Source organism: Miscanthus floridulus, chromosome 8 (assembly GCF_019320115.1).
Source record: "Miscanthus floridulus cultivar M001 chromosome 8, ASM1932011v1, whole genome shotgun sequence".
Taxonomy (NCBI): domain Eukaryota; kingdom Viridiplantae; phylum Streptophyta; class Magnoliopsida; order Poales; family Poaceae; genus Miscanthus; species Miscanthus floridulus.
The window spans coordinates 33,247,064-33,266,261 of NC_089587.1; the positions used below are offsets into that span (position 1 = coordinate 33,247,064).

The window sequence follows — 19,198 nt, forward strand, 5'->3', positions numbered from 1 at the left end:
GCCCCCCCAAATCTCCGCCGCCGCCGCCGCCGCCACCACTCTCCACTTCTCACGCCCGCCCGCTGCGGGCTCGCGGGCGGGAGGAAATCGTCTGTCCCGCCGGGCGGGAATTTTGATCCGTTCGGATTCGCTGCCGCCGCGATGCCGGAGCGGCACCAGTCGATCGACGCGCAGCTGCGGCTGCTGGCCCCCGGGAAGGTCTCCGAGGACGACAAGCTCGTCGAGTACGACGCCCTCCTCGTCGACCGCTTCCTTGACATCCTCCAGGACCTGCACGGCCCCCACCTGCGCGAATTCGTACGCCCCGATCGCATCAATACCCACTCCTTCTCCTCATCCCCCAGATCTGTGCTGATCAGGTGGCGTCTCTTCGCGTGCGCAGGTGCAGGAGTGCTACGAGCTCTCGGCTGAGTACGAGAACGACCGGGATGAGGCGAGGCTCGGCGAGCTCGGGAGCAAGCTCACCAGCCTGCCGCCGGGGGACTCCATCGTCGTCGCCAGTTCCTTCTCGCACATGCTCAACCTCGCCAACCTCGCCGAGGAAGTGCAGGTCGCGCAGCGCCGCCGGATCAAGCTCAAGCGTGGGGACTTCGCCGACGAGGCCTCCGCGCCCACCGAGTCGGACATCGAGGAGACGCTCAAGCGCCTCGTCTCGCAGCTCGGCAAGTCGCGGGAGGAGGTCTTCGACGCGCTCAAGAACCAGACCGTCGACCTCGTCTTCACCGCCCACCCCACGCAGTCCGTGAGGAGGTCTCTTCTCCAGAAGCACGGCAGGTGGGTGAGGACGATCGTAGTCGTAGCGTTACTGTGGTTGCTTTGATTGAAGTCCTTTGGTTCTCCTCATGGCTCATGCGTGTTGAAGCAAATGCTGAATGCTCCCCTGGTGTTGATTTGATTTTGTTATTTAGGATCCGTAACTGCCTGAGGCAGCTCTATGCCAAGGACATCACTGCTGACGACAAGCAGGAGCTTGATGAGGCACTTCAGAGGGAGGTAAAATATCTCGACTTCACCACTTGAGCTGAACAAAGTTTTGATAAAAAAAGTCACTCGTGAGGTTTTAGTGCAGATTAAGCGTCCACCACAACCTTGCGGTTAACTTTTTTAGTTGAAAAACAGGTGCTCATTATTTAGCTTATCATCTCTAGGCCCTTTTTTCCTTGATGGTGCCAGGGGCTCACGTTTTTTCAACGGTGGATCTAGAGCATAGGCACCTCCACATTACTGTTATTAGAACTTTGCCCCACTCCTGAAAGACAAGTTAGCTCCCCCAATCCCCATAAAACTGTCATATTGGGGACAGCTATGCTTTTTTCTTGCTCCAGCAGTTCCCCAATACCTCTCCCTTTTTTTTTGGTGGCCACCAATATTTCCCTCATCTCCCTGGGGAGATACAACTCTCTCAATACCATAGGGACCATCCTAACTACCACTTTTTAGCCATATTTTCTCTTACACTCCTGTGGGACCCACCTTCCAGTATTGGGGAGATATATTGGGGTACTGCTGCAACAACTCCCCCAATATTGACAAAAGATGATATTGGGCTACCCCAATACATGTATATTGGGTAAAGATTATTGGGGAACTGATGGAGATGCTCTACGAGACCCTAGCAAATCATTTGTCTAGAATGCTATCTCTATTGTCTATACACCATTCTTTTAATAGTAGTTTATTGGATATCTAATAACTTGAATAGGACAAGGTGATAGGAAGAAAGCAGTAAAGTATGTACAATAGGGGCAATTTCTTCCTTGAGAAAGAACCAAGAAAATATACCCAATGGGCCAATGGAGATTAGTTGATAATAGCACTGACAGAAGGCTAGTTATCTGAGAAAGTTGGAAGGTTCTCTGGGTGTGCTGTGGCACAACAAAGGTTTCCTGTGTGTGAAATTATACTAGTCATTGTTGTTACCCTCAAGGTTATTGTTATCAGAAGTAGCTGTCAAACTTTTGGAAATAACTAACCTTCAATTAAACTAACTCTTAAGCACACACAAATTACTGTTATCAGAAGTGGGCACCAAACTTTTTGAAATTAATCTGGTGAAGAGCACATTATTTTTTAGTTTTTATTGTAACTTGTTTTTGAGGTTATATTGTGGACCCTATTAGATGCTTCCAATGAAACTCCACCTTGGTTGTACCATCATTTTTCTCTTTAAAAATGTTATTCTGTTGAACTCTTGTATGCTTGCGCATGACAAGCAGACAAGGTGAAAGGACAAAAAACTGTCAAATGTGCACAAAAAAGGTAGTTACTATGCTACAGTTGATTCTATATTACTGCAGATTTTTTTTTGTTGACACTGCAGTTCGATTATCTGATGTTATAGTCTTTCTTCACAGAATAACTGAATAAAATGCTTTCGACAGTGCAGTTTGATGACATAAAAAGTTATAGTCATGCATTCATTTTCAGTCAATTGCGGTGAAACATATGTTTTGCTGATTTGTTGTTTGACACCCTTCACAGATTCAAGCCGCTTTCAGAACTGATGAAATCCGCAGAACCCCTCCCACTCCCCAAGATGAAATGCGTGCTGGAATGAGTTACTTCCATGAAACGATATGGAAGGGTGTACCAAAATTCTTGCGCCGTATTGACACTGCTCTAAAAAATATTGGGATCAATGAACGTCTCCCTTACAATGCTCCTCTCATTCAGTTCTCTTCCTGGATGGGTGGTGATCGTGATGGTAACTTCTTGTTTTCATATGCCACTGTATATATTTGTCTGAAAAATACAATACTCCGTTGAAGAGTTTTTGTACAAAAGAAACAGTCTGAGTAGTTCTAAAATGCTCCAGACTCTGGTCGCATGTGTAACAGAAAGTTGTTGATATTGGCTATTAAGATTCCTTTTTGCACTCAAAACATTACAGTTCGAAATATTTTGGGTAGAACCTTTTTGTTGTTTTGCTGACCAACTGTAGAAAGAAAAGCTAAAACTTCCATGATGTATTGTTTTTGTAGGAAATCCAAGAGTAACACCAGAGGTTACACGTGATGTATGCTTGTTGGCAAGAATGATGGCTGCTAACTTGTACTTCTCTCAGATCGAAGATCTAATGTTTGAGGTACTGCAATATAAAAAGTTCTTCCCTTACATGTTAAGAGCTGCGACATTGTTTGTTCCCTGGTGCTAAAACACAATATTCTATTCTAGCTCTCTATGTGGCGATGCAGTGATGAACTTCGGATCCGTGCAGATGAACTACATCGTTCTTCAAGAAAAGCTGCAAAGCACTATATAGGTAACAGAGCTGTAATCTAACAAGGGAATTTGGATTAAACTGCATATCTGTTGATTTGCTTATTATTCTTGCTTTTTTTCTGCTTTGGCCATGTGAAGTTATTCACTTAAATGAGAGTTCTGATCTGAAAACTGTACACACAATTAACTCTGAAGGATGCCATTACTGTGCCTGTGCGGATAATAACCTTTTAAGTATGCCATTTTTGTATTTTTATTCTTATTGTCTATGGTTCACCGTAGGATTATGTATAATGGCTAACCACATCTTGGTTCTGTATACCTTTTGAATTCCCGAACACTCTACTTGCACTTAATATGCATTAGTGCATATGCACTACAAAAAGTATGCATACTAATTCGAGAAAAGTGTGCATGCTAATTGCCATTTATAATTTATATATGGTTTGGATACACAGTCAAGCTTGAACTCATCAGCTATTTTAGAAACTGCATATGTTAGGTCAAAGCAGCTAAAATTGAGTCTGTAGAAAATAATTTCAATTTAATACATCCTACGTAGCAAAGCTAGGTGAGAGGAGCTTCGAAATATGTTCTGGAGGCTGCAAACCTCTTTCATTTGAATCATTAATCTATTGTACTATAGTTCTTCAATAGACTTGAATATATTTTTTCTGTCCTACTCTTAACATGGATGCATCACTATGTTGACCAGTATAATCTCAATATTTGTGCCCTCAGTTTGGTTACTCCTTTATGGTGTGCTTGTGGTGGTTGTGTTATGAGGCTCTGTGCTTGGAGTCTAATCTGCAGGATTTTTACTGTTACAGATTCAAATAGATTTTCAAACTAGTAACATCCAAAATTAGAACTAAGTGTCTTATTAGAGCCACCACCACAATACCAAACAGAGCCCTAATCAGCAACTTGGATGCTACACCCTACATTCTCTTGTAGAGTGGATGATTTATTACATTTTTCCCTGCAAAGAGGCTTACTGCATTTGTTCAAAGGTTTATATTACTAATTGAGCGTTGTTGCTTTGTTGCTCGCAGAATTCTGGAAGCAAGTTCCTCCAAATGAACCATATCGTGTCATACTTGGTGATGTCAGGGATAAATTGTACTACACACGTGAACGTTCTCGTCACCTATTGTCATCTGGAATTTCTGAGATTCCAGAGGAGGCAACTTTTACTAACGTTGAACAGGTTTGCTCTTTTTTTTGTGATATACATACTAGTGACTGCAGCCATCATACTTATAGTAATCTAATTACCACCTTCTATGTTGCAGTTTTTGGAACCTCTTGAGCTCTGTTATAGATCATTATGTGCTTGTGGTGACAAACCTATAGCTGACGGAAGTCTTCTTGATTTTTTGCGTCAAGTATCAACTTTTGGGCTTGCCCTTGTGAAGCTTGACATCAGGCAGGAATCTGATCGGCACACCGATGTCCTTGATTCAATAACGAAACATCTTGGAATTGGCTCCTATGCTGAATGGTCTGAGGAGAAACGCCAGGATTGGCTGTTGTCTGAACTGAGGGGCAAACGTCCATTGTTTGGTTCTGATCTTCCTCAGACTGAAGAGACTGCTGATGTTTTAGGCACATTTCATGTCCTTGCAGAGCTTCCAGCAGATTGCTTTGGCGCGTATATCATCTCGATGGCAACTGCCCCATCTGATGTGCTTGCGGTCGAGCTTTTGCAGCGTGAGTGCCATGTAAAACAGCCACTGAGAGTTGTTCCACTCTTTGAGAAACTTGCAGACCTTGAAGCAGCTCCAGCAGCTGTAGCACGACTCTTTTCAATTGACTGGTACATGAATAGGATTAATGGCAAGCAGGAGGTCATGATTGGATATTCAGACTCTGGCAAAGATGCCGGGCGTCTCTCTGCAGCATGGCAAATGTATAAAGCACAAGAAGAGCTCATCAAGGTGGCAAAGCATTATGGAGTGAAGTTGACAATGTTTCATGGAAGAGGTGGAACAGTTGGCAGAGGAGGTGGTCCCACTCATCTGGCCATATTATCTCAGCCACCAGACACGATACATGGATCGCTTCGTGTAACAGTTCAAGGCGAAGTTATTGAGCACTCCTTTGGAGAGGAGCTCTTGTGCTTTAGAACTTTGCAACGCTACACTGCAGCTACTCTTGAGCATGGCATGCATCCTCCAATTTCCCCCAAGCCAGAATGGCGTGCTCTGATGGATGAAATGGCTGTTGTAGCAACTAAAGAATATCGATCAATTGTCTTCCAAGAACCACGCTTCGTTGAATACTTCAGATCGGTAGGTTTTAACTGTATCCAGTATTCTTACAAGCATAACACTTTGCACTTGCTCAAGCATGATGTTGACTTGTTTCAAATCTGCTAAAAGACCCTAATCTGTACCCTCAAAAGAGTGCACTTAAAGCAATACTGCCTTTTGTCAACCTTTTATTTGGTTCTTTAGAAAATCTGAACATATGTAGTTTTCTGCAAATCCTTTTTAACTGAAACTTGCTAGAACACTCTTAAGTGGACTCAGGCCAATTTGAGAAAAAAAAAACTAAGACAAATGCTCTCGTTTCTAGGTAGGATACCATTTTTACCAAGGCATTGGTGTCATACAATTGAATGCACTGAACTGTATGCATTGACCAATAAGGACTTTAAATATTTTTTATACTTATTAAGCATCCTGTCTCACTGCATGATGATTCAGTGGGCTGCTATTAAACTGGTTCTAGAAGTCGGTGGGTGAGTATGCGAACTAACTCGATCTTATATTCTTTCAGGCTACGCCTGAGACTGAATATGGTAGGATGAATATTGGCAGCCGTCCGTCAAAGAGGAAGCCTAGTGGGGGAATAGAATCGCTCCGTGCAATTCCATGGATCTTTGCTTGGACACAAACAAGGTTCCATCTGCCTGTTTGGCTTGGATTTGGCGCAGCGATCAAGCACATCATGCAGAAGGACATCAGGAACATCCATGTACTGAAAGAAATGTACAATGAGTGGCCATTCTTCAGGGTCACCCTTGATTTGCTTGAGATGGTTTTCGCCAAGGGAGACCCGGGAATTGCAGCTGTATATGACAAATTGCTAGTGGCTGATGATTTGCAATCCTTCGGTGAGCAACTGAGGAAGAACTATGAGGAGACAAAAGAGCTACTCCTTCAGGTAAAGTGCTCTAATAGCTCACACTCCACAGATTTGGTTTTGCTTGCATTTCAGCTATTTTTGTATTTTGTTGCCAATTAGCGGCACTCAAAGTGCCAAGTTTTATGTGGCTGTCTAAAATTCTGAAATTTCACGAGTCTAATTGCATTATGATTTTAACTGTTGCGATTTCGCTGCAGGTTGCTGGTCACAAGGACGTCCTTGAAGGCGATCCTTACCTGAAGCAGCGTCTGCGGCTGCGTGAGTCCTACATCACCACTCTGAACGTGTGCCAGGCCTACACCCTGAAGCGGATACGTGACCCGAGCTTCCAGGTGAGCCCGCAGCCGCCCCTGTCCAAGGAGTTCACCGACGAGAGTCAGCCAGCGGAGCTGGTGCAACTGAACCAGCAGAGCGAGTATGCGCCAGGCCTGGAGGACACACTGATCCTGACCATGAAGGGCATCGCTGCCGGCATGCAGAACACCGGCTAGGCCAAGATCCTCCTACCCGTCTCCCATGAGATGAGATGGTGGACGATATGTGTAGCCTGTAAGCTAGTTCGCCGGCGCCAGTGTGTTCTGGAGGTTTTTTTTTTTATGTCAGCCTCTCTCTTGCGTGCTTGATGTAGATGCCAAGGGGAGCTTATTGGCTGTTGAAGCCTGATGCAAAATAAATTACGGAACTATGTTTTTTGTTTATCTAATAACTAGCAAATATGCTTCCGTTGCATTGAAACGAAAAGCTTGTTGCGTAGTCATCTGGATGACTTGCGGTTCCGAGTTTTATTTTATGATATTTCAATTAATTGTGGGAATGGGTCTCTATATGACTACCTTTAGGCTCCACAACGTGCTTGGACGCCCGTTGCTCAAACTCATGCGGGCACGGGTGGTTCGGAGATTTATATATACAAGTAATTACGTTATGCACTTTAATTCGTTTAATTCAGTCTTTCAGACTCCACCGCGTAGAATTCATACGGACATAGGAGAAAGCGAATAACCAGAAAAACAAACACTTTAATATTACATAGATAAACTTGGCAAAAAGAAAATTCATGTGAACCAACCTTATCTCTAAACTTGATTACTCCTAATTCTCGATATCGACAAGTTTATACACGTTGCTTTGTGTACTTTATTTAAAATAATACTTTATTTTGAAAAATATAGTTCATATTTTGAGATGTATATAAAGCATTTGTTTTCGTACTCATAAGTGGAGACCAGACAAACAAAACTCAAATTGTTTTTATGTGCATCTCTTCTACTTACCTTGCATGAAATGACTAAAACCCTGCTTTTCCTTACAAAATAGCTCCAGCTTATAAGAATATTTTGCATTGTAGCAAGGAGCTATTTTTCTCTCCTCTTTAAATTAACTATGAGCTAGTAAAGCCAGTATTTTGGCTTCACCAGCTCTGGCTGCTCTAGATGAGCCAGAGCTAAAAGAAACCCTACTAAAAGGGCCTAAACCTAACTCTCCCTGTTCTCCGCACTTTAATCGTTGTTGGAGATGGTATGACACATGTATATAGGCAAAAAAAATGCTTGATTATCTTTTAGTAGTTTAATTTGTTTGGTTTTTAGGTATGCCCAACGGCAGACAAACACTCGAATAGAATGATTTGTACACTAAACTCACGAACACAATAAAATCTTCATCATAAAGCTACGGCAATGAGTTTAGTTCCCTATCTTTACATTAGAATTTCATGTTTCTATTTTGTCTTTATTATTCTCTTCTTCGATACGATTTTCTCCACCTCTGACCAAAAAAAAAGGAGGATGGGATGCGTGAGGGGGAGCAGGAAAATCGAAAAAAAAACTGGGGAAAAAGGACGAAAAAGCAGAAAAAAGGTAGCACGGATAAAAAAGGAAAAACGGACAAAAAAAACGCCCGATCTGACGTAAAAAAAACGGGCGGGAACTGACGGAAAAAACAAAAAGGAAAACCCACCTACCAAAGTCGGGACATCCAGTATTTTTTTTTCCGGCCATTTCCCTTTATTTTTCTTCTTTTCTGTATTTTTCTCTGAATTTTCCCTTTTTTCTCATGTTTTTTTTTTCTTTTCTTCACTCACTTTTTTTTTTCCAGTTTTCTCTGGAAGCATGCCCGTGTCAGAGGGAGCAGCGAGTCCAGAACTGGAAAGCAATATTTTTTTGAAAGGACGGTAAGAGATTTGCCACGATTTTTATTAGACGAGAGAAAATAAAACAACGTTGATACAAGCACTACTCAAAAGAGAAAAGAAAGCGCTTCAGCTAAAGAAGAACCGGAGCAACAAGACAGGAACCCCTCTCAAACGAAAGAGAAACCGGCTGAAGTATTTGGACTTGCTCTGCTCGGAATCGGATCGACCTAGACACAGATTAGCAGCAGTAGCTTTGTCATCTGTTCCAAGAGTTGATCTGAGAGAATATCTTTACTTTTCCTTCAATGTAAAACCAAAACTAACAAGAAAGAAGCACAGCGCAATTTAGGCAAGTATGGAGTATTAAGCATGTACATGGGCATGCATGAACCACTAACAAGAAAGAAACACGGTGCCATTCAGGCAAGCATGGAGTATTAAGCATGTAGATTGGCATGCATGAACAACTAACAATAGATGGTCTCTGGTCTGCCTAGAAGTCTTTTGGGAAGCCAAGAAAACATGTACAACTGGTTCCATCTCAAATTCCGTGGCAAAAAGAACCTAATGGAAGGCCTAAGCAACATAGAGTCTTGCCTACTTTTTCTATGTCAAAGATAAAACAGAGTTACACTGCTGTAACTTTTCTCGAGGTATGTATACCCATGTATGCTATGAACTTTACTGAAGAAACATGAACCATATTTGGACAGGAGCACTCTGGCTGGAAACCGAATCAGTCTTTTGCGTCCATGATTCCACCTGATGTAACCTGGAAAACGTGCTGTTGGTCAAGGGAAACAAGTTACATGTATCACACTGATAATTTGTAGGAGTATCATCTGAAACATTCAGTCATGGCAGTTAGCAGGTAAGGTTCGCTATCACTAGAGTTTGCTATGTAAGCAAGGCAATTTAGCTAAATTTTAGCGAGCTGTGAAAGTAAGGTGATCATTAGCACAAGCAGTAAACATGGACCATCGAAGCAAAAGTATATAGCTTCTCCTTCAGGAAGGTTAGGGGCATCGAAGATCTTGCAGACACGTTGCTCGCCTTTGCCTTTCCTCAGCATCAATCTGATGGTGGCAGCATGCGCCAACACATGGCCGCCTGCTGGTTTCTTTGGATCAGTTATGAACATACCACCACCTGGATCAGCAATCACTGGAGCACAAAAAGGAAAAGCTTAGAAATTGAAATTCATTCATCTGTAAACTCTTGGAATAGATATATTGATGGGATAAGTCTCATGTGTGGGCTGGTCTTTGTGGGGCTGTGCTGGTCACATGGTCCTTGTGGCTGCATGGTCTGTTTTTAGGATAGCATCTTAGACTAGATGACAGCATCTTAGAGGATAGCATCTTAGACTAGAGGACAACATCTTAGCATCTAGGACAGCATCTTAGACTAACATCTTAGACTAGCATCTTGACATATGCTTGGCTGGCTAGCAGTCTATAAATATGTACCCCTAACCCCTCAGGTTGGTATGGCATTTGGAAATAAACCAGAAAATTGCCCCAACTCCTAGTGTCATCCTCTTTCGATGAGAGTAAGAATTCTACTACTACCAAGAGTAAGAATTCAGCGACTAACAACTGGTATCAGAGCCGTACTATCCTGTAGCCTGAGCATCTCCTGCTCATCTCCTTTCCCAGCCGCACAACAGCCCTAGCTAGGAGTAGCAGCAGCTCCGGCCGTTCCTCCTCACTCCTCTCCCTCTGCGCAGACGAGCAGCAGCTCATCTGCAGCAGCCCTCTCCCTACGCAGCAGCCCCCCGGTAGCGCATCATGTCCGCAGGGCAGTCTCAGCGCTCGGTCGCCTCGAGCACGCGGCGTCGGCAGGAGGCCGAACTTGCCACGGCAGAGGAATGCGAGCGAGCGGCGGCAAGGGCGTCAAGGCTGGCAGCGGCGGAGCTGGCAGCAGCCAGAGCGGAGGCGGAAGCGGCGGCGGCGGCGGATGCAGCGCGTGCGGCGACAGCAGAGGTCGAGGCCCTGCGCGGCAGCATCAGCAGCTCCGTTTTTGCTGACGACAGCGCCGACGCGGACCTCGAGTTGCTAGGGAGGGAGGCAGGACGAGCGCGGGCGGCGTAGTGGGCAGCCGCGCACGCCCACGAGCGCGGCGGCAGCCCCGACAGGCGCGGACACGCCGGTGGCGCTCCTGGAGGAGGCGCGCACGGCGGCGGCGCTCCTGGAGGAGGCGCGCACGGCGGTGGCGCTCCTGGAGGAGGCGCGCACGGCGACGGTGGTGGACGGGTCAATGGAGAGTGCGACCTTCACAGGCAGCGTGGCTCTCCCTCCCCGGATCGGTACCGTGGTTACCACGGGCTCCAGGCTGTCGTCAGGGACGTCGGCCTCGACGGTGGGTGGCCTACCCTCACCAAGACCAACTACGTCGAGTGGGCTGCGGTGATGAGGGTAAAGCTCCAGGTGCGGCACATGTGGGAGGCAGTCCGGTACGGCGACGTCGACTACGACCTAGATCGACGGGCGCTGGATGCCCTCATCGCTGCAGTCCCGCCCGAGATGCAGTTCTCGCATACCAACAAGCGGACTGCCAAGGAGGCTTGGGACGCCATCGCTGCGGCACGCATCGGCAGCGACCGAGCCCGCAAGTCCACACTGCATGCACTTCGCAAGGAGTGGGAGAACCTGGCCTTCAAGCCAGGTGAGGACGTTGATGACTTCGCTCTCTGTCTCAACACTCTGTTGTAGAAGATGGTGCAGTTCGGCGATGACACCTACGGCGAGGAGAGAGTTGTCGAAAAGCTCTTCCGCTGCGTCCCCGAGAAGTACAAGCAGATAGCTCGCTCGATCGAGTCTCTGCTGGATCTCTCCACGATGTCGATCGAGGAGGCGATAGGTCGCCTCAAGGTCGTCGACATCGATGAGCCACAGTTCCTCTCGGGGCCCATCACCACTGGCGGGAAGCTCCTTCTCACTCGGGAGCAGTGGCTTGCCAGCCAAGGTGACCGGAAGACGGGGAGCCTTCTTCCGCGACAGGCGGCCGCAAACGTGGCAAGCCGCGCAAGGCGTGCAGAGACGCCTAGGCCAGGGCGCGAGGACATGCCGAGGGTGATGCAAGCGGAGGCGCCTAGGGCGGCGCTGCCGACAGGCACAAGCCGGCACGAGACGACGCCTGCCGCAACTGCGGCCAGCTTGGCCATTGGACCAAGGACTGTCGACAGCCACGACGTGGCCAGGCCCACGTCGCATAGGCGGAGGAGGAGGAGCCGGCTCTGTTCATGGCACATGCAAGCATCGAGCTACCTCCAGCGGCACTGGCCGCAGCGGCTCTCCTCCACCTTGACGAGCCAAAAGCACACGCCCTCCTCGATGACGGCTCCGGCAACGACAAGACTAACGGGTGGTGCCTCGACACCGGCGCCACCCATCACATGACCGGTCGACGAGAGTTCTTCACCGAGCTTGACTCTAGCGTCCGAGGCTCCGTCAAGTTTGGGGATGCCTCCGGCGTGGAGATGAAGGGCGTCGGCTCCGTCATCTTCACCGCCGTGTCTGGTGAGCACAGACTGCTCACCGGAGTCTACTACATCCCCGCGTTGAGGAACTCCATCATCAGCTTGGGACAGCTGGATGAGAACGGTTCACGCATGGTGGTTGAGGATGGAGTCATGAGAATTTGGGATCGCCGTCGTCGCCTTCTTGTCAAGGTATCCAGAAGCGCAAATCGACTCTACATCCTTAACGTGCAGGTGGCACAACCCCTCTGTCTCGCTGCTCGTCGGGATGACGAGGCGTGGCAGTGGCACGAGCACTTCGGGCACCTTCACTTCGAGGCCCTGAAGCGGCTCAGTGCCACGGAGATGGTGCGAGGCCTGTCGTGCCTCGACCATGCGGAGCAGCTCTGCGACGTTTGCGTGTTGACGAAGCAGAGGCGACTCCTCTTTCCCCAGCGGGCGAGCTTTCGAGCCAAGGAGAGGCTCGAGCTTGTGCACGGGGACTTGTGTGGCTCGGTGACACCGGCCACATCGGGAGGACAACGCTACTTCCTGCTGCTCATCGACGACCTCTCCCGCTACATGTGGGTGATAGTCCTCGGCAGCAAGGGAGAGGCTGCGGACGCCATCAGGCGCTCGTAGGCTGCTGCGGAGGCGGAGTGCGGCCGCAAGCTACGCGTGCTGCGCACCGACAATGGCGGCGAATTCACGGCGGCTGAATTTGCGTCGTACTGCGCTGATGAGGGCATTCAGCGCCACTACTCCGCGCCGTACAGCCCGCAGCAGAACGGCGTCATCGAGCGGCGCAACCAGGCGGCTGTGGGGATGGCTCGGGCCCTTCTCAAGCAGAGGGGGATGCCGGCTGTCTTATAGGGAGAGGCGGTGGTGGCGGCCGTCTACATCCTCAACCGCTCGCCTACCAAGGCGCTCGACGGCAGGACGCCGTACGAGGCTTGGCATGGGCGCAAGCCGGCGGTCTCTCACTTGCGGGTCTTCGGCTGCCTCGTGTTCGCCAAGGAGCTTGGCCACATCAGCAAGCTCGACGATAGGAGCACTCCGAGAGTGTTCATCGGCTATGCGGAGGGCTCAAAGGCCTACCGCATCCTCGACCCGAAGACACAACGTGTGCGCACGGCGCGCGACGTTGTGTTCGACGAAGGGCGAGGATGGGCGTGGGACAAGGCGGTGGACGACGGCTCGGCTCCGACGTACGATGACTTCACTGTCGAGTACGTCCACTTCGAGGGAGCTGGGGGAGTAGGCAGCTCTTCTTCGGCGAGCACGTCTACCCCAGTCCCCGAGCCTCCACCGACCCCGGCGCCTGCTACTCCGACAGCACCACGCTCTCTAGCCAGGACCTCGGCTGCGATGAGTCCTTCGCCGGCTCCACCACAGCCGGCACCGACATGCACTCTAGCATCGGCAGACACCTCTTCGGGCACGTCTACTCCAACACCAGCTCGTGTCGAGCACAACCCGATTGAGCTCGCTACTCCGCTCTCTCACGACGAGGAGCGCATCGACGCGTACCACGACGGCGAACCGTTGCGGTACCGTACGATGGAGAACCTTCTCGGTGACCAGCCGGTGCTGGGACCGGTGCCTCACGACCTAGAGGCGTAGTTGCACCTTGCGTGTGACGACGGCGAGCCTCGGTCGTTTGCTGAGGCCGAGAAACACGCGGCATGGTGCGCCGCGATGTAGTTGGAGATGGATGCAGTTGAGAAGAACTGCACCTGGGAGCTTCTGACCTTCCTCGTGGTCAACGCGCGATCACCCTTAAGTGGGTGTACAAGCTGAAGAGGGATGAAGCCGACACCATCGTCAAGCACAAGGCTCGCTTGGTGGCACGAGGTTTCGTGCAGCAGGAGGGGGTCGACTTCGACGATGCCTTTGCTCCCGTGGCACGGATGGAGTCCGTGCGACTCCTCCTTGCGCTAGCTGCCCAGGAGGGCTGGCGTGTTCATCACATGGACGTCAAGTCGGCGTTCCTTAACGGCGACTTGAAGGAGGAGGTCTACGTGCACCAGCCGCCGGGATTTGCGATCCTCGACAAGGAGGGCAAGATGCTCCGCCTGCGCAAGGCCCTCTATGGCTTGCGGCAGGCACCGAGGGCGTGGAATGCCAAGTTGGATTCCACGCTAAAGGGGATGGGCTTCGAGCAAAGCCCGCACGAGGCGGCCATCTACCGACGGGGCAGTGGAGGAAATGCTCTCCTGGTGGGTGTCTACGTCGACGACTTGGTGATCACCGGCACCAAGGATGCGGAGGTGGCGGCATTCAAGGAAGAGATGAAGGCCACCTTCCAGATGAGTGACCTGGGGCCTCTCTCCTTCTACCTGGGAATCGAGGTGCACCAGGATGACTCCGGGATCACGCTTCGACAGACCGCCTACGCCAAGCGCGTCGTTGAGCTAGCTAGGCTCACTGACTGCAACCTAGCTCTCACTCCGATGGAGGAGAGGCTGAAGCTGAGCCGTGACAGCACGACGGAGGAGGTGGACGCTACGCAGTACCGGCGTCTTGTGGGGAGCCTTCGCTACCTCGCCCACACACGGCCGGACTTGGTATTCTCCGTCGGCTACGTTAGTCGGTTCATGCAGCGACCGACGACGGAGCACAAGCAGGCTGTGAAGAGGATCATCTGCTACGTTGCGGGGACTCTCGATCACGGCCTCTACTACCCTAGGTGCCCTGGGGCAGCACACTTTGTCGGGTACAGCGATAGCGACCACGCTGGCGACATCGACACCAGCAAGAGCACGAGCGGGATCCTCTTCTTTCTCGGCAAGTGCCTCGTTAGCTGGCAGTCGGTCAAGCAGCAGGTGGTGGCCCTGTCCAGCTGCGAGGCCGAGTACATAGCGGCCTCCACCGCTTCGACTCAGGCGCTCTGGCTCACTCGACTGCTCGGTGATCTCCTCAGCAGAGACACTAGAGCGGTGGAGCTCAGGGTGGACAGCAAGTCCGCTCTGACCCTGACAAAGAACCCTGTGTTCCATGAACGCAGGGGTGAGGTACCACTTCATCCGAGGCTGTTTGGAGGAAGGGAGCATCAAGGCGAGCTACATCAACACCAAGGACCAGCTTGCAGACCTGCTCACCAAGCCCCTTGGGAGGATCAAGTTCCTTGAGCTCTGCTCTAGGACTGGGATGGTTCAACTTTTCCACAGGACGACGCACAAGACTTAGGGGGAGAATGATGGGATAAGTCTCATGTGTGTGCTGGTCTTTGTGGGGCTATGCTGGTCACATGGTCCTTGTGGCTGCATGGTCTGTTTTTAGGACAGCATCTTAGACTAGAGGACAACATCTTAGAGGATAGCATCTTAGCATCTAGGACAGCATCTTAGACTAGCATCTTGGCATATGCTTGGCTAGCTAGCAGCCTATAAATATGTACCCCCAACCCCTCAGGTTGGTATGGCATTTGGAAATAAACCAGAAAATTACCCCAACTCCTAGTGTCATCCTCTCTCGATGAGAGTAAGAATTCTACTACTACCAAGAGTAAGAATTCAGCGACTAACATATATAGGGCTAAATAGCAAATCCCACCTTGGTTGGTGATGTACACTGCAACATTGAACTCCTCAGCAATCTTGGTAAGTCGGGACAGCATCTGTGCTAGCTTTTGCTGCAATTTCACAGCAGATACACATGAACAAGCAGATAAAACAGCACCCTTCAACATTTTTACGAGGTGCCAACTGCCATCGAAATGAATTGACGAGAATACCTGATGCTCTGCAAGTTCACCCCTTCCACTGAAATCAACACGAAATAGTGCAATCACAGAATCCACAATCTGTTTCCAGGACGATCGAAATACCACATGAGCACAACTGTGAGTATCAAAACTAATGCAATTTACAGTTTCATGCCTACCAGAAGCCTGAAAGGTTCTTCAGCCATCATGGCAGCAAGGCCCAGGAGCAAGTTGTACTGGTGCTCATAGGTGTATGCACGAGCATATATGATCTAACCAGGAACATGCGTAAAATTAAACAACCAATTTGGTCTATTTAGACATGAAATGGGATAAGAAACGAGAAATGTTAAATGCATGGAATTCATACATTGTCAAGAACAGCATTGGCATCCATCCCAAATCTCTCAGCAATTGGCACAATGCGTTCAGGTCGGCTGAAAACTTCATTAAGGAAACAATTTGGAGATGATAGGAATAAATATAAACTCTTGAGAGAATAAGCTTGACAAATTACTCATGAAATTCCAAAGATACAATGTTCCCTCAGTGTCAATGTAGGCAACCTTCCCATTCCCCCCATGCATGTGGATTGGAAGCTGCATTTTCATCAATCAGAAATAAGAGAGTAGTTCTGTTGCTTCTATGTTTCCTCAAATTCTATTAGTTCTGTTGTTTCTATGTTTCCTCAAATTCTATTGCTTCTACAGTTCCATGGTCTACGTGCTATCTACAAAATTTGATACAGGGGATGAACCTGAGTGGAGACACATAGAGTATGAGTCAACTGGGTCTTCCCTGACCTGCAAGACAACCAGATGACATATATTTCAAACTTAAAAACTAGAACTGAACTCAGAAATATAGTTACAAAAGCGCATCATAAGTCAACATTCACTGCGACTATTCTCAGTAAATACTTAAGAGGTTTCTTTCATTTGCATGTAAGAGGTTTATGCGTGATTGTGTGTTCCATACAATGACAAATTGCTCCCAGTCCCAGCAATAGAATACAACAAAGAATTGTTTCATATACTGTTCCCTTTAGGAAAAAAGAGACCCAACTCAATTTCATTGTCATTAACGAATCACTTCACATCAAGAAAATGGTGAGAAACTGTATTAATGTGAAGTTAGCAAAGCAAAAGCATGATTGGAAACTCTGGAAGGTGAGACAACAGAAAAAGGTGTTACAAGAGGGTTGGAAAGGTTGTACCATCAACCAATATACACTAATACATAACTAAGCTAGGCCTAAATACATTTAGTACAAGTGTGGCCCCATATCATAAATATCAACTCTACACATAATATGGCTCCTGCAGCAGAACTTCAGAGAAAAAGAAACAACAGGAACAAGAACATCAACATACCGGAACTCCCCGAATGCCTCTGTGATGCAAAGTGTTTCAATCCCTCCTTCAAATTTAAACATGTCCATATATTAGACTAATGTAATGGCACGACTGATCACACAACATATTTCAGATATATTACGGCCAAGCAGCTCATCAAGTGCCTGGCTCCCAGTTGTAATCCGAACAACAGACTTCTGCTTCAGAATAAGTCAAAATAAATCAAACAGCCTTAAAGGACAACACATAAGAGAAGTAATTAAAAGTGCTCAACCATACCAATAACTAATCAACCTTTGTCAGTTAGTTTACATATTACAAGCAGTCGAGCATTGGTTATCACTCATCAGACACACCAAACTGGGAAACCATACACCAATTAGTAGCTTAAATGTAATTTTCTTACCTTAAGAAGGAGATCAGTTCCTGTCATGAAGCCCTGGTTCTGTGACAAACAAACAAGAAGAGAATTTAAAGATACCATATCATACATAACTGATTGCATGTAAGTTTAGTAAGCAAAACCAACTTAAAGGATCAGACCAGAAGTTTTTCAGCTGCCTCGCAGATCTTATCAACTTTTGCTTCGGATAAACCTTTGATTCCTGTAAGGTTCTGCAAGACAATCCATAAATTAGAACAACAGCAATATGTGCAGAATATTGAACAAATGAAAGCAAGCATGCAAGTGCCACAAACAAGATATCGATTTAAGCACTGTGCAACAAATATTCAGACAGACAAAACAAAGATTTGGGTATTGGGATGCAAAGTTCAGAACCTTCTTAGTATGCATCATTAGGCCATTGCAAGTGTAAATCCCTGCATCCTGCAGCTTCTTCACGTCTCCTGCATTTATCCCCTGAGAAATCACTGTGCCAAACAGATGCATACACACAGATTATTGAACGCATTTATTATATATGCTGAGAAGTCAAATTAATAGCGTTGGACGACACAAATGGGAATACAACACAACATGAATCTTGTTCCGCAACAAAATCTGACTATCTGAGCCCAAGCCTAAAACCCTGAGTGCACCAAAATGGCCTTCGTAATAATTTGCTAGAAAAAAAGCTAAGAGTATTCGCACAAAAGTCCAAGGATAGAACGAGCTAATTTCGAATCCCACTGGATTATGTTCATCGTTTTGGCGGAATGAGCTCGTGAACTCAGATTAAAGCCAAATTTAGATTAATCTACGCAGAAGCAACGGTAGCACACACTGATTAAAACGAACTAGTAGCAGGATTTCGATCAAACGTGGGGAATAATAGAACCTCACGAACTCACGCCACGATGCAACACTACTTCCCAAAACACTCGAGGGGGAGCTAGAAGGAACGCAAAACCCCAACTCCGGGCACCCAACAAAAACAAACAAATGCCGACACCAAGCGCAAATCGCCCCAACTCCGACAGGGATTTCCGAACCCAAAAGCGAAACGGCAGAAGGCGGAAGCGATCCGCCCCGCCATGGAAGGCGACTGCATGCAGCATCGATCAGGGTGGTAGGAAGGCGCGCGCGCGGAAGCGCAACAAGTAATGCGGGAGGCGAAGAGACGGGAGGGGAGAGGGCGCGACGTACGCTTGTCGATGGACTCGAAGCACTCCTCCTCGTCCTCGACCCTGTCGGCGTCCATGAGCTGGAGCTGCCCGCCCTCGTCCGCGTGCCTGGACGGCGCCATGTGTCGCTGCTGCGACTGCCTGCGGTAGCGCGATCGGGAGACGGCGGAGGAGTTAAGCGCGAGTGCGGGAGACGCGAGCGGCGGCGAGAGGAAGGGGGAGGAGCGTCGGCGCGTACCTGCGGCAGGAGGAGGAGGAGGCGGTGGCCGCGAGCTCGCTCGTGGGGTGGGGCTTGGAGGAGGGGGCAAGCGGAGGCGAGAGGAGAGACTGGTGGGAAGAGAGAAGTGGCCAGTGGGTGTCTCGTGTGCCGCTGTGGGGTACTTGAAGGCTGGCTAACTGGGCCTTCTCGCTCTCGAACGGATCAGGCTCGGTTTATTGTTGGGCTGGGCTACGAATGGGTTGATGGGTCCGAGTTCACCCAGAGAAGTCGCCGTCGCCGTGGCCGTCATCCATGGGATGGTCCGACTTTGCGGCCCAGAGGATACAACACGCCAGCAGTCCATTGAGCTTTGCGCTTTTACTTTGCAAGTGGTTTCTTCTGC

The 19,198-nt window shown here is 48.5% G+C and overlaps 2 protein-coding genes across 2 annotated transcripts; one reads left to right on the forward strand and one right to left on the reverse strand.

Annotated features, from left to right (window-relative positions):
- On the forward strand, positions 1–7,153 carry LOC136476140 (phosphoenolpyruvate carboxylase 1). The gene is made up of 10 exons (XM_066473858.1): positions 1–297; positions 383–774; positions 909–993; positions 2,482–2,704; positions 2,982–3,085; positions 3,175–3,262; positions 4,278–4,432; positions 4,518–5,516; positions 6,007–6,393; positions 6,573–7,153. Exons 1-10 carry the CDS (start codon positions 142–144, stop codon positions 6,864–6,866), a joined length of 2,883 nt encoding a protein of 960 aa, XP_066329955.1. The 5' UTR covers positions 1–141; the 3' UTR covers positions 6,867–7,153.
- A 1,826-nt stretch (positions 7,154–8,979) lies between these two features.
- Positions 8,980–18,921, reverse strand: LOC136471536 (meiotic recombination protein DMC1 homolog B-like). The gene is made up of 14 exons (XM_066469274.1): positions 18,835–18,921; positions 18,619–18,737; positions 17,812–17,903; positions 17,574–17,645; positions 17,437–17,475; positions 17,173–17,227; positions 17,049–17,094; positions 16,433–16,478; positions 16,213–16,274; positions 16,046–16,112; positions 15,855–15,947; positions 15,706–15,774; positions 15,525–15,603; positions 8,980–9,673 (listed from the first exon to the last, which is right to left on the reverse strand). Exons 2-14 carry the CDS (start codon positions 18,716–18,718, stop codon positions 9,429–9,431), a joined length of 1,065 nt encoding a protein of 354 aa, XP_066325371.1. The 5' UTR covers positions 18,719–18,737; positions 18,835–18,921; the 3' UTR covers positions 8,980–9,428.
- Between the last annotated feature and the right edge of the window lie 277 nt (positions 18,922–19,198).